Here is a 16,035-nt window from a genome sequence, read left to right as displayed (position 1 = left end):
TGTCTTAGTGTTAGTATGAGAACGATTAGAGAAACGGTGTGGAATTCGGGAACGAAGACATAACAAAAATAATTTAAGCGAGCAGTCCACTAAAGAATTACGTAAGACTGATAAAAATAATTTCTGAATACGCAAGTTGAAGAAATGACATCAGGGCTGACAAAGAGAAATAGACTTCTAGGAATTATGACAATATTGAAATTGGTTTAGAATAAAAAAACACTAAGCCTAATATATACATTAAGACTAAACAGCAATGAAATAATGCTTGATATAAATAAGCTAACACCAATACGATGATGCAATAGTTAGACAAGCTGGAGCCTGAGAGAAATTGATATCGAAAATAAATCCAAATAACCTATTTAAAAATACACGTAGATAAGCCTTACAAAAAAGCAAAATAAATAACCAAGCCTGTAAACTACAAGACTTGACCATAACCTTGAATTCATTGGAATAAAACGACTTTACACGGCAACGGCGTAAACAATTTGTTTAAAAGCAAAAAAAAATGCAAGTATATTTGAAAAATTCTCTAGGCTCTTCTAATTCACCGTTTTAAACTTATCAAAATGCATTTGAAAGTTTGAGTGCTCTTTTATATGTGATTAAAATTTAAGAAGAGACTTACTTTATTTCAGGCTCTACATAATTTGGAAAAAATCGCATTTTTTTAAATATCTGGATTGCAAAATTATTGTGCAAAAACTGTCCGACCAATATTGTTGAAATTTGGCGTGTTGCTTTATCATATCAAAAAATTCTTTAGGTAAAATTTGGAAGTCCTTTGTATAAGCACTCGAAAAAAACTCCCCAAAAATCTTGTTTTTCTTCTTTTTTTGACAGTTGGTGCTATTTTTGCATCAATAACGTATTTTCGATTTGAAACCGGTATTGTAAAAGTTAATAACAAAACTTTTTCCTCTCTCGATATTTTCTCTAAAATGAACAGTTATCGATTAATCTAGGGAAATGGAAAAGAAATCTGTTGTGGACAACACATGACTTCCTTGTACGCCTATTAAATTACATATACACATATATAGGCAGATTTCGTAAGAAAGCTACCTATTGTAATGGGTACCATGATTCAACTTACGGAAAATTTCGACATATCTTCGCGTTTCACATCCCAGATCCCAAAACCACCGTCAGTTCAAAAGTTAAATATATATTTTGTGTGTGTGTGAATATTTCACTTCTTGTGGACACGATAACTGCCGTAATTTTGTGCTAATCACATTTAAATTGAAACATAAAATATAACGAAAAAAATTTCGGTCGAGTTCGTTAAATGACAAAATCGGACCGTGGGGGTGGAAAAAATCATGGGGCTTTTTCGAAAAAAACAAAATATCTCTATAACTTTCTTACTAAGTAAAATGTTGAGTTCGTTTAAAGTTCCTATTATTCTTTGGATAAGAGCCTAAAACTTATATAAGTAAAGTTTTTTTGATATTACCAACCATTGGCCCAGGGGGTGGAAAAAACTGGTTTTCAAAGACAAAAAATCTCTCTTAACAGGCACAGTATAGAATCGATTTTAAGTGGTCGTTAGTTCTCTAAACATTACCTAAAACTTTTGTCTGAAATAATTTTTGATATGCCAAGCCTTACGACAAGGTAAAGAAAAAGTCCAAAATCTAATTTTTTTTTTATTTTGAGCTTTTTTGGACACTTTTGGTTCAGTCGATTGTTATCAAAAAGGGAGGTGCACAACTAGATGTTACAACAGTGCTACACCCAAAATTTCAACATCCTACGGCTAATCGTTTTTGAGTTATGCGAGATACATACGTACGCACATAAGTACACGCCCAAAACAGGTCGAAACGGATTCAGAGATGATCAAAATGGTTATTTCCGTTGAAATCTGAAAACCGAATTTTTTCGCGATTACCATACTTCCTTTACTTCGTACAAGGAAGTAAAAACAATTTCTTAAAAAAAAGTATAAACAAGACAAATCAGAATTGGAAAGTAACAATAAAAAAATTTAATTTATAATTCTTACGTAGGATGTTGAAATTATGGATTTAGGACTGTTGTAATATCTAATTGTGCATCTCCTCTTTTGATTGCAATCCACAAATATTTGGATTTTAGACTTTTTCTTAACTGCAGTAATAAGGCCTCATTGAGAGCTTTTCAACGATATATCATAAGTGGTGTTATTTTCATTCGTTCCAGAGTTACAGCCAAATAAAATTTCAATTAATGGTATTTTTGATCCTAGAAGGGGAAGGAAGGCACATCGGTTTTCAAATCAGACTTCATCTTCTTTTTTTTTTTTAACTTTTTTTAATTTAATATATATTGATTTATTAATAATTATTACCTCTGTAAAAATTTTTTACCATAAAAATAATTCAATAATAACAATAAAAAAAATATGAAAAAATATCAAAAGTTATTAGTAAAATAAAATTTTATGTTCTTTTCATTTAAAAAAAATGTATATATGTAACTTAATAGGTGTGCAAGGAATTCATGTGGTGACATCAGATATTTTTAAATCTACTTTTACTTGTTCTTAATGTAATGCATGTATTTACATTTTAGCCCAGAAGGGAAATTTTTGTTTTGTGACACGAAGTTAGTAGCGCTACTCAACCGGTATAGATACGGCAGTGTGAGTTGATTCTCCTTGAGCTGTGTAAACTTTTGTGCCGTTTCCGGTCGTATTACGAACAGAATGTCTTTTAACATAGAACAACGAGTTTTCATTCTTGAACAATATTTTGCTACGAAATCGTACGCGAGTGTAAAAGAATCATTTCAAATTAAATTTGTTGGTGTTCCTCCACCAGAAAAAATGTCAATTTCTAGGCTAGCAAACCGATTTCGAGAGACAGGTAGTGTTTGCGACAGAAAACGTAGTGGTCAACCAACTCGCGTGACAGATGAGGTTTTAGAGAATGTGAAAACAAGATTGCTCAATTCTCCACGGAAATTTTACGAAAACTTTCCACGCACGTTGGTTAGTCATATTCGAGTGTTCAGAAAGCTGCTAAAAAATTGAAATTGTATCCGTATCGCGTACGATTAGTACAAGAGCTTCAGCCTCCAGATTTAAACAAGCGATTGCAATATTGCCGTTGGTTTAGGTCTCTCGTAAATGATAACGGAATCGAATTTTTAAACACAGTGTTCTTTAGTGATGAAGCTTGGATCCATCTCGATGGTTATGTGAACAGTCAAAACTGTCGAATTTGGGCGGTTGAAAATCCTAACGCTTTACAAGACAAAACTTTGCATCCTGAAAAAATTGGTGTGTGGTGTGCGGTATCTCGTCGTCGTATAGTCGGACCCATATTCTTCGAACAGACAGTAAATGGTGAAGTATACAGGAATATTGTGCGCCAATTTGTGTCCCTCCTGGAACCTCAAGAACGGTATTGCTGGTTTCACCAAGACGGTGCTACATGCCAAACGTCTCGAGAAACCATGGATTTTCTGCAAGAGTTCTTTGATGATCGAATAATAAGCAGGGGCTTATGGCCTCCAAGGTCCCCAGACCTCACATCTCCTGACTACTTTTTGTGGAGCTATATTAAGTCCGAGGCCTTCAAAAACAATCTTCACACTATTAAAGAACTTAAAGTCAATATTAAATCTTAATATTGATTAATACTTAATCACGAATATTTCCAATGCAACTCTTAAAAAGATTTCTGCTAATATGCTGAAAAGAGTCCGTGCCTGTATAACCGCAAGGGGTGGGCATTTTGAGCATATTCTTTAACAGTTATGTAAGTAACAGCTTTTTATTAAATCTCTTTTGTAAGTAACAAATACATTTTTTTATTTCACCTAAATTTCCCTTTCTTAAATTACATTTAAAACTGGGTAACAGGACTAAAAAATCACTCTGTATATTTTAAATAAGAAAATTTTTTTACAGTTAATTATAAACTATCACATGCCCAATTTGTTACAAATTTTAATGTTGTAGATTTTATCTTTATTAATCATTTATTACATTTCTTAAGAATATTTTTATGTATTGTTTGTGCATTTATATAGTTTTACAACAAGTTTTAATACTTTTTTAAGATATAATTATCTGCAAGTTCTGCTTGTACCAGTGTCTTAGATCAGAATAAATCGTTCATTATATTCTAGTATGCATCATAATGAAATCACTTAATTTAGTGTCTATACTAAGATACATTTTATTCAAAATCTGAATAGATATTTATCTTTCTTGAATTGATATGATACACTAGAATGAAATTACGAGAAAGAGTATTAACATTTATGAGATTAATTTTAAAATTTAAGAATTTTTTTTAAGATTACAAAACAGAGGATATTTATACTATTTAATTACAAATGCAAATGTTAAAACATATTAAGAAACTGTCTGTAAAGGGTTTAGCTGAGTATAAATTTTTAAGTTGAGTCAATTTTGAACCCATCCTCTTTGATGGGTTTTATAAGAATGAAATGTGGGTTCTAACGTTGAAGGATATAAATAGTTTACCAGCTAATAAAATGTTCTTTTTAAGAAAAGTAGTCTGTGTGATGAGATGAAATTTATTTGAAGAGTGTGGAAATGACAAGGAGGATGGAAAGCTAGACTAAATAATCTGCAATAGTGAAGTGTTGTTAAAATAGAACTTAGAGGAGAGTGTAGGATTTTAGATTACCTAAGAGATGTTGTCATGTATTACATTGTCACTAAGCAGCATACAAAACTTGTTGGCTTGATCAAACATATCACTAATCTATAGAAATTGGTTTATAGATTGCAAGGTCCTAATGTTTAGAAGAAAAGAATGTATTATTTAAACATTTGCTTAGTCTAGTGACTGAACACCTGGTTAAGTGGGTGGGTTAAGGATTATTAACAAATGATTGGAATAGAAGTATATTCAGTGCAGTGTTCAGGGATCAGAGAGCTGATATGCAGCTGATCAAGATTTTATGTGTTAGATTTGCTTTAATAACAGTAAATATATTCATAATTATCATTAATTTTAACAGAAAATATCATATCAGGTGATATAATTATTGTACTTGTGTATGAGCGATCAAAAATTAACTCAATTATCATATCAGTATTACAACTATACATTATAAAAAAAACCTAGGTACTTGTGAGAGGTGACTTGAACAAATATTTTGGATTCCTCTCAGAATATGTTACTGATCATTTATTATGAATGAATGAATAATAATGATACAATTAGAAGCCTTGACATCAAACAGTAGACAAATGTGTTTGCTGTGTCTTGCCAGAATGAAATGAACGATTGTACCGAGCCATATATAATTATATTTTGTATGTTATTTTAAAATATTTTACTGATTGTGCTACAAAAACATTATGCACAATAGTTTAAAAAAATATACTGACAGGTAACTCGCTAGAATTATCTGAATTGTACTGAAAATACCCAACAGGCTGCATGCTCATACGGACACTTCCATTAACTTCTTCATCATCAAGTAGAGTTACAACACTAAAATTTCCTTCTGCATCACCATTTTCATCTATATAAACCTGAAAGGAAAGAAAACTTTTCAGTTTGTGAAAAGCTCAATACACTTTATAACATATTGAGTAAATGGGGTCCATTATAATAAAGAACTATTACTGTCAAGTTTGTTATAATAATATTTTTAATTAATATTATTTTTATAATTACATTAATATAACATTTTACTTCAAAAGAAAATATGTATTTTATTTTGAGAAAATAATTGAGGTAGCTTTAAAAAAGCCTACAAGAATTAAATATCTGGTCTTAAAACCAGATCTAGAAATATGGTTGGTCTTTAAGGTTTTAGAGTATGGAGAAAGGCCCTTAAAGCTTCAGGCATTTAAAAAAATTTTAAATAGAGAAAATTAATTTTTTTCTAAAAATAAAGTAACATTTTATTTTATTTTTTACATTTATTCCTGTTTTATCACTTCAATGAAAAATGAAATAAACTTAATAGATGTAATAAGTTAAAAGTTATTTTTACTATCAATTAAATGCATCACAGCTTTGTATTACTAAGTCTACATTGACTTACTAACTTAAATAAATCTAGTGAGATTGGTTTCAACCAACTGACACATTAATTTGTATTCTTTTTATGTACTAAATTACATTTTTATGTATTGCAATAAATGAGTTAGAGGTAGATTTACTAGTTATAAAGCAAACTTATCAATAATTCAATAAATAATGTGATTTAATGACAGTAAGTTGGTAAAAATATTTGAGATATTTTCCAAACATCTCTTCCTATTTAAACTATTACCAAACAAATGAGATGTGTCTGGATAAAATAGTAAATTGCATTTATTAAAACCTGATGTTTTTGGGTGAAATATCTGTGTGAGTATTATTCTGAAAATTTAAGGATGTAAAGAATAGTTCTTTACAATGGTTGAAACCATGTTCAATAAACTGCTGCAGTTTCACTGTACCTTAGTAACATTTAATAATTACTAATGACAGTTGATGCTTGATGAAAAAACTAGTGATAAAACACCTTGAAAAGAATACAAGTTAACCCTTCTTTCTTCATGAGAACAATACCTAAAGTTAAACTGTATTTAAAAGGTTATTAAAAGGTTATTTAGTAGAAGGTATTTAAAAGGTTTGAAACCACATGGCTATACCGTTAATAACTACTACAAATTGTTAAACATTTTAGATATGAAAAAAAATATATGATGAATGACAAGGAAGAATGTTCATGTTCTAAATTATACTTAAAATTTGAAAGATAATTTAATAAATATAAAATAAATAAAAAAATTACAGAAAAAATGGGATTAAAAATTTCTCGTGAAAAAACGTAAAGTCACAAAATCGAGATGGAGAACATTATTTAAAAAGGGGAAAGGACTTCAAGACTTAAAAAAAAAATAATCAACTATTTTAAGTTCAAATGAAGAAATTTGTAAAAAGGGCTCTTAAAGAAAAAGAAGTTAGGTATTTACAGACGCTTAAAAAGAATGGAGAACAACAGAATAAAAAAAAATTATATTATCTTTCTAAATTAAGAACTAAAAACTGATTTCAAGATACTGAGTAGGATCTAAAGTACTAAGTTTGCAGATTTTACACAATAGTACAACGGAGTATTTAGTTATTACTAAACAATCGCGAGAGGTAGGTATACCTGGAAATTTTGCATTCAGACCACTAAAACCGCCCGACAGTGATTACTAGTCTTGGTACGTTTATAAAACAGGACAAACAGGACGAAGATATATAGTCGATCGGAGATATGTGTATGTCAATCGGTATTAGAATAATAGTTTACATTTTAAGGCTAATAGGAAATTATAATGTATCTTGGGTAGGTAAATTGAAGACATTATAGTAAATAAATGTTTAATGTCTATATTTTTTCATGAAAACAATTTATTTTAAATATTAATTTCTATGATTATCGAATTTATTAATCTCCTAATTTTCATTTTCAATTTGTTTTTTTTTTAATCCGAGAATATCATGCTATAAGATAACATTCATTCTCTGTTGATGCTGTCCCGATAAGACCAGAAATCTGAATAATTTAATTGCTAAACGCAACAGAAAGATTTTAGTGGTGATCTTGAAAAAATTTGTCACACCGCAGAAGAATTAAGGCAAGATCTAACTAAATATGTACTTAAAGACAGGAATGTAAATATTTGTTTTCATTATAAATTAATACAGACTAATATTATTGTTTTATTAACACACATGGAAATCACTGTAAATTCAGTAACACAACGTCTTATATTTCTATTTAGAAACCACAAATACCTTTGCAAATGCTTTTGTTATTTTCAAAATAAAGTTGATACCGAATTGAACGGTAAGTTCTGAAAAATCATAATCTGAAATAAATTGGATAAAATGTTTACAAATTAATGAAATTGAACAGTAAATATTCAGTCCTTTTAAATGTCCAAACAGGTAACGTTTTACGATACGTTATGTAATTTTACATTAAAAAAAAATATATATATATATTTATGTTTTACATATATGGCATATATATTTTGTATGCACATATATTTAAATATTTTTATTTTAAATTTAACATATTTTAACGGGTAAACGCAAAAATACATACGTAAAGGTTAATAATTGTTATATGAACTTTTACTGGTATAGCGGCATTTACTGGTTTGTAATGAAATTTGTTAAACATTTATTTAAATTTGCCCTTAACAGTCACTTACGTGCGAAAAAGAATGAAATATGGCCCAAACACGATTCTAATCCACCCCAAGCAGAGCCGATAAAAAATAAACCAATGACAACACACATTCATCTTTGCATATTGCAGATTACAATTAGTTTCACCGCCCCAAAGATTACTTCAGTAACTAAAGAATCAGAATACCGTATTTTCCTAACCAATCACAAGTACGAAAACGATTGATTTATCAAAAAATCACTAGTTTCCACCAATCACAACTTTTTTTTGTGCGAAAAATATTTTCGTGTTGTCATCGCCCGGAAAACAAAAATATGAAATATAGAAATAAAATATAAAACCTAAGACAAAAAGATTAAAATAAAATAAAAACGTAAAATAGAAATCTAAAAACAAAATTAAGACTCAAACTAAAATACTAAAACAAAGACAAAATAAAAAAAACTTAAACTAAAATGTTTAACACAAAATATACAACTACAGTACAAACAAATTTAAGAACACTATTAAAAAGTTTGTAAAATGCTAATAGCTGGAAGAAATAAAAATACCTAGTCCAAAACTTCTTTACTAATGCCCAGAATTTGACGAAAATTCCTGGGCAATTTAAATTTACGACGCAAACCCGCATAAAGTATGCAGTGCACAAGGATGTGGCGCTCAGTCAAGCGACACTCGCATCGTACGCATATCGGTGCATTTTCTGCTGAATCAGGTACCCGTGAGTACCTCTCGTATGTTCTATCTGCAATCGGCAGAGGACCACTTCCTCTCGGTGAAATTTCCTGTGGGATTCCTCCCACAGTATCTTAGGGCAACACAGTATCTTTGACGTGTCGAAGTTTGTTATCTACCGTGGCAATACAGTCATTTTGCCACGACGCGCGAAGTGCGAGTTTGACGTGGTTAATAAAGTCGGATGTAGTACACGGGTGAAGGATGGTTGACTACATGCGTCTTTAGCAGCGGAATCTGCACGTTCATTACTCGTAATCCCCACGTGACTAGAATCCAGCAGAAACTCACTTGTGTGTTGCGATGGTTCAACTCGGCGATTGCATTGTAGATTTCGGTGACGATAAGATGTCTGGAATAAAAACTTTCTAAGGCTTGGACAGCACTACACGAGTCGCTACAAATAAGGATATGACAATACTTAAGATTAATGGTAGTCAAAGCCTTATGTATAGCGTATAGTTCAGCAGTAAACACTCGTAAGATTGGGTAGACCAAACATCTAGGTTCGGTCATTAACAACAAACATGCATCCAATGGTATCGTTCTGTTTCGATCCATCCGTGTATACCACTGCATCCGGGTTTGCCTTGAAGAGAATATGGTGACACATTTGCTGAAAGAAAACATTTGGCGTTAATTCTTTATTGTATTTCATGAGGTCAAATTAAAATTTATAAGGTTGATTGTCCACGGAGGATATGAACACGAATAAACAGGAAAAATAGAAGGTGCGTCAACATTCATAAGGTACAGTAAACGTCGAGTACGAACAACCTTCACGTGCAGTACAACGTGGACGGTCCACATATCTTCGAAAATAAGTATTTCCAAGAACTGTGCCAAAAGCCGGGTGATTTGGCTGTCCTTAAGGCGGGTAAAATAAAATGCTAACACCTGGTTCCGTCTATCCTAAAGTGACGGCTCACCGCAGTCAACAAGGATGCTTAAGACATGGGTTGATCTAAAGGCACCTGTAGGAAGCCGAAGGAAAGCATTATGTACAGCGTCTACCATTTTAAGTACGGTATTACTCGCTGAAAAGAGTAGGCGACACAACCATAATCCAAACGGGAACGAACCAAGGAGTAGTAAAAACCCAACATACACGTCCGATTGGCACCCCAGTTGGTATTGTTAAGGATTCGTAGCACATCTAAAAGTTTGGAGCACCTCGTTTTCTATTCTTTGATGTATTTGACCCACGTAAGGCGACTATCAAAAAATAAACCTAAAAATCTGATAGAAGGAGAGATAGCAATTAGCTTTCCACTGAAAAAGACTTGCGGAATAAAGGGGTCTCACAGGCGAGAAAAGACTACACATTTTGTTTTCTTAGATGAAAATGTAAAGCCGGTAACCTTGGACCATGCATCAAGGCGAGATATAATGTTTTGTAGTAGCCTCTCGGCTGCGGTTGTTGAACGGGACGCAATATATATAAAGCAAAATCAATTGATTTTGACCAAACACAAAAGCGAGAATTATCACCATTATTTTATCTGATAAGCATAAAAAAAATATCCAAATCCGATTCTTATTTCATATTTACCAACTATACGTACACTGCAAGATTTCAATTTTATATGTAAAAGATGTATTTCTATAGATCAAGTACTTTTTAAAAGATCGAAACAAGAAACTCTTTGTAGGCCATAAATTTACGTATTAGAAGTTTTTATTTATGTAATTTTAAAAGAATATCGACATCTCTAACACTCGAAAGAAAAGGATATATATTTTCTCGGAGTTGAGAATTAAATTTACGTATTTATAATTAATTTCATCTGCTTGTTTTACGAGTCGAAAAAACCAAACGGCATATATCGGTGTTTAATTTGTGTTGTTCACCGGGAAGAAAGTTGATCGATTCATGAGGTCATGTCACATAAAAGTAAATGTTGCAGATTTTACACAATTATACAAGGAGTATTTAGTTTTTATTAAAGAATCGCGAAGAGTACGAAATAGTACCTGGAAATTTTGCATTCAGGTTGCTAACAGCACGAATTAGTAATTACTAGTCTCGGTACGTTTATAAACCAAGACAAATAGGATGGAGATATATAGTCTTACTTGGTGATCGGTCGGTAACAATTCAATTATATTTACGAAACTAATAATTTTGATGGAAGAAATCTTGCTTTTTAATATTTTGAAAGTAGTTTCGGTCTTTCGTTTTCCATGGGTATTAAATTTTAATGTATGTATTTGAATAGAAATACGTGTGTCAATCGGTATATAATATTAGCTTAAGTTTTTCCAGGGGTTGACAGGAAATTATATAGTATCTTTGGAAGACAATATACGACATTATAGTTAATAAATGTTCATATTTTTTCAGGGTAATAATTTATGTTAAATATCGTTTTCTCTAATTATCGAATTTATTAATTTCCTAATTTTCATTTTCAATTTTTTTTCAATCCGAGAATATCACACTATAATATACAATCCATTCTTTTTTATCTTCTACTTTATCCCAATTAGATAAGAAATTTGAATAATTTAATGGCTAAATGCAACAAAAAAATTTTAGTGATTTTCTTGAAAAATTTTTCACACCGCAGAATTAAAGCAAGATCTAAGTATGCACGTAAATATAGGAATATAAATATTTGATTTGATTGTAAATTAATACTACCTAATATTATTGTTTTATAAATTAACACACATGGATATCATTGTAAATACTTTAACACTATTTCCTATATTTCAATTTAAAAACCACAAATAAATTTGCAAATATTATGGTTTTTTTTAGTTAAAGTTAACTAAATTCAATGCATTCTATTTCTTAGGCATTGAGACTTCCCAAATCAATGAATTAATAAAGCTCATAATTAGATAGGATTATAAATAAGTAAGAGCCTGAATTTTCACAATAAGGTTCAACTACCTTTTGAGGTCTTTCTGACCTATCCATTTTGTTGTTTTTCTTATTGGTTAGGATCTTAAATATGCAAAATTTGAATCACATAATTAAGTGAAAAACTGTTACCCATTTGAAAGAAGTGGTAGCTCTGGTGAATAACGATTTTTTGGATTTGCTTCATGTTACACTTTATTTATTCTTCATGGGAAATAAATGTACAAAATTATAAACGATAAACTCTTATGTTTGAAGATTTTGAGATTACTTAAAATTATGATAATATGTTATAAGTAATAAAGAAACACAGAACCATAACTTTAAAAATAATTTTCTTACAGTATACCCTTGAATGGAATCATATGATCGATTGAGAATATGTTTAAGAATTGCAGAACCATTTGAAGGATCATCACCTTCTCTAAATACTTCAGTCAGTGCTCTAGCATATATCATAACAGCATCATATAAATGAGCAGCATGAATAGGAACCTTAAACAAAATATAGCAAGTCTGGAAATTATTGTACAAAACAGGCAAGCATTAAATGAATTAATTCTAGCATAAGAAGAATATGTTTTTTGTAATCACAATCTGCAAAAGTTTTTGAAGCCTGAAGCTTACTTCTATAGACTTAAATTTTTGTAATTTGAACAGTAATGAAATTTTCGCACTTATGGTGTCACACAAAAGTATTCTACTGATCTACAGAAAATTAAATTGATTTGTCAAAAATAAAATTTATTTAATGAATGCATACAAATATATGACCAGTATTTGCTTGGGATATTACCACTAAACTATCCAGAATAAGAGAGTTTATCAACAGAGTTTTGAACAAAGAATGTTGAATTTCATATCTTTGATCAGGTGTTCGAGATGTGATATGAATGTTACTCTCCTCTTTTCATAAGTATCAGAGTTTCTACAACATCCTTGAAACTGACCTAAAATGTTTTGCTACATGTATGTTGGGAGAAACTTTGAGTCTTTACTATTTTATTTACTTTGAGAAATTCCACTTTTAAGAAGCAGCTGTTGAGTTGCATTAACCTTGAAACTAGAAGCCATGTAATAGAGGGGCACTTACTCTGGACCAAATGTGCTAGCTGGTCTTGTAGAAGCAGAAGGACCATAATTTTCCGAACTGTTCATTCTATGATTCTCTGTCTTCTTTAATTATCTGTATGAGTCTGTTGGTAGTAAAACAAAAAAATATAAAATCTGATTTCATAATATTTCTTGATAGTGTTTATTAATAATGATTGAAAAACGCTGCAGATAATCATTTTGATAGTCTGTTCCAGGAGCTATCCAAATAAAATTGTAATGGCCAGTCAAAGACTAAAGTAGATTTTAATTGAAAAATATCTTTTGATGAGGAATATATTTCTCTCCTCTCTAATAAAAAAGTTAATTAATTCTAGGTTAAAAGAAAAATTAAAAACTTATTGTTAACAGCAAGCTCTATGAAATCATCTTCAGACTAATTTTGAAGGTAATTTCAAAACCATAATTGATTTTCAATGTTCAATGCATATATTCATAGGTTTTGGAAAAGAAAGTTTTCAAATTGGCAAGTTTCTTGTAATGTCAGATGGTTTCATTGCTATCTTCTGTTTACCTTTTTGTTGAGGTAGAATGTTTGTCATTTTTTTTCCTTCTACTATTAATTATGATTATCCTCTACAGAATATTATATTTTTTCTGGCCAACTTCCTAACACTACGCAGATATAACCTTACTCTCATTTGGGTCACTACCTATTGCTCACTTTGGTACAACTTTCTTACTTTATATTTCCAACTGATTAATGCTGCACCAGTGTTTTATCACCTCTCAAAACATGACTCACTTTCTGAAGAAGTGGATATATGGTTCCACAAGATTTGTGAGACCATGATCTAATTTTATCCTCACTGGTATTGCAAATGACATTGTTGTTGATTGTGGCCACAAACTTGGTGGTTTTTCATATTTATATTTAAAAATTGATATAAACTAATAAACCCACAAACATAATTTGATAGATAGTGACTTGTATAAACAAGTAAGACTATAATCTAGAAATATTTATTTTAATTAGCAATCTAGTCTGTCTCTGTCTCTGGCAGTAGTAACGTACAGTTTTATTTCAACAAAGTTTTCATAAAAATATTTAAAAAGTAAACTTATGATGTTGTGAGTAATAATGAAAAAAACATTCCTTAAATGACATTATTTTACTGTCTTGGTAGTACAAAAAATTAATATTTGATAAAATATAAAAATTATTTTTTTTAATTTTTTGCTTTCTTGTTAATCTTGTCTGTTCGTGAATTTAATCACGCACACACACACACACACACACACACACACACACACACACATATATATATATATATATATATATATACCTGGAAATGCTTCGCTATTGCTGGATTTGAGTATATAAATATAGATTAAGTGAACACAATTGAAAGTTTGACAAAGCATTACAAAATGAACATTACGTAACTTCACAAAATTTAACCTTTCTCTTTTACCCTTTCTGCCTTTCCCCTTCCCTTTTTCCCTTTTCATTTTTCACATTTTCATTTTCACCATAGTCCATTTCCTTTCCTTCCATTATCCCTTTCCTCTTTTATTTTTTCTGCTTTCCCCTTTCCACTTTCTTTTCCCTGTTTTCCCCCTTTTTCTTTTTCCCATTTTCCCCTTCTTCCCTTTTCTGATTTTTCCCTTTCTCCCTCTTTCCCCGTGCCTAAATCGGCCCAGTAGCTTTTTAGTCTATAGCGGATACACATATCGGAAACATTGAAATAGAATTGTAAAATATTTAGTATAGGGTGTGTTGCTTTTATGTCCAACAGATGGTGTGTTTTTCAAAAAAAGTATATTTTTCCCTGCCACAGGTGTGACATCTTAGGTATGTAAATAGTAAGTATAGAAAAACATGCGCATATTTGAATACAATGTTGTCAAAATTTCAAAATAATCAGTGAAGAACTTTAGAAGATTTAAGATTTTCAACAAACAACATTTACATTTTTATTTATGTAGATAAATATGTATTGTTACTTACACTTATTGTATCAAATATTGTCTCATGATAAGGAACTGAAAATGGGTGTTGTGCAGAAAAATTTCTCATTGCTTCACACAATTCTCTGCAAATAATAAAACATAAAATAAGCTTAGTGTATTATAAATACAGAAAGAAAATTTGTAAGAAATTTGTTGCTGAGGAAAATAAGATTAATTCTTTTGCAGTTTGATAATTTTATTTCATAATATTTTTATGATTGTTGGAAAAATAGAATCCTTTATATATAGCCTGGGTATACATTATTATTGTTCAGGATCTTCAGATTTCTAACAAGAAATTTGTTAAATCAACACACTACAGAAGATACTATTCTACAATTATGTTAACTCACGTAAAATTACATGAGAAGATCCTTTAATGAATTATACAAGAAATAGTTTATGTGATGGTCCTGTATCTTGCACAAAATACAAATTTAATAGAACTCAGTGTGTTCATTTTAAAAAAGAAACCAAGCTTTTCAAACAATATCTTTATTTATATGCACATAAATTAATCTGATTACATTTCTTTAAAATATTGTTACCAAATGTTAATGGTATCATGTTTTTTCCCCATTGTTAAAGGGCTGCAATGATTTTTTTTAGCATAGCACAGTACCTGCAGTGAATCTATTTTTATTTTTTTCTTTAGTTCATAATTATGAGCTTTTAGGATAGGTATCATACATAAGAATGAAAAGAATCTGTAGGAGCTAAATCAGGTGATTAGGAAAATATGTCTTACTTAATTTATTAACCATTCATTCATTCCTTGTGTGTAGCATGCCTATCATGGCTTACTCTTTTCAAGTACTTTATGTTTCACTGCCACATTTAAATGCTTCATTACCATTTATGAAATTCAAAATTCTTACTAATCATTTGACTTTCTATTACAATATGTCTTTGCAATAAGAACAAGTCAATACAATCACATTTAATCATATGTCATTTAAATGATTTACACTAGAAAGTTTGACAAGCTTTTTAGGGACTTGGCAATGATGTTTTATCTGTAATTATCATATAAAAATTTATGTTTCTGTAAAAATTTTCTTTATTTATCTTGTAAAACAGAATTTCATATCATGATAAACTTCTTTAAAAACTTAAAATTTGTTGTGAGAATCAAACACAGATTTCTTTGAAATTGCTAATCTATATCTATTTGACTTTGTAGATTAACCAATAAATGTCAC

At 30.3% G+C, this 16,035-nt stretch overlaps 1 protein-coding gene across 1 annotated transcript in view; it reads right to left on the bottom strand.

Annotated features, from left to right (window-relative positions):
• The window catches only part of Gyc32E (Guanylyl cyclase at 32E), a 297,263-nt gene that overhangs the window by 55,751 nt on the left and 225,477 nt on the right, over nt 1-16,035 (bottom strand). The window contains exons 7-9 of the mRNA XM_075367966.1: nt 14,832-14,916; nt 12,110-12,262; nt 5,366-5,512 (exon numbers count right to left, since the gene is read on the bottom strand). Of these exons, the coding sequence (XP_075224081.1) occupies nt 5,366-5,512; nt 12,110-12,262; nt 14,832-14,916 (385 nt within the window). The remainder of the gene's footprint in view (nt 1-5,365; nt 5,513-12,109; nt 12,263-14,831; nt 14,917-16,035) is intronic.

Source organism: Lycorma delicatula, chromosome 6 (genome assembly GCF_047948215.1).
Source record: "Lycorma delicatula isolate Av1 chromosome 6, ASM4794821v1, whole genome shotgun sequence".
In the NCBI taxonomy this organism is placed as follows: Eukaryota; Metazoa; Arthropoda; class Insecta; order Hemiptera; family Fulgoridae; genus Lycorma; species Lycorma delicatula.
Note: the sequence above shows the minus strand (reverse complement) of the source record. Positions and strands in the feature narration are given on the sequence as shown.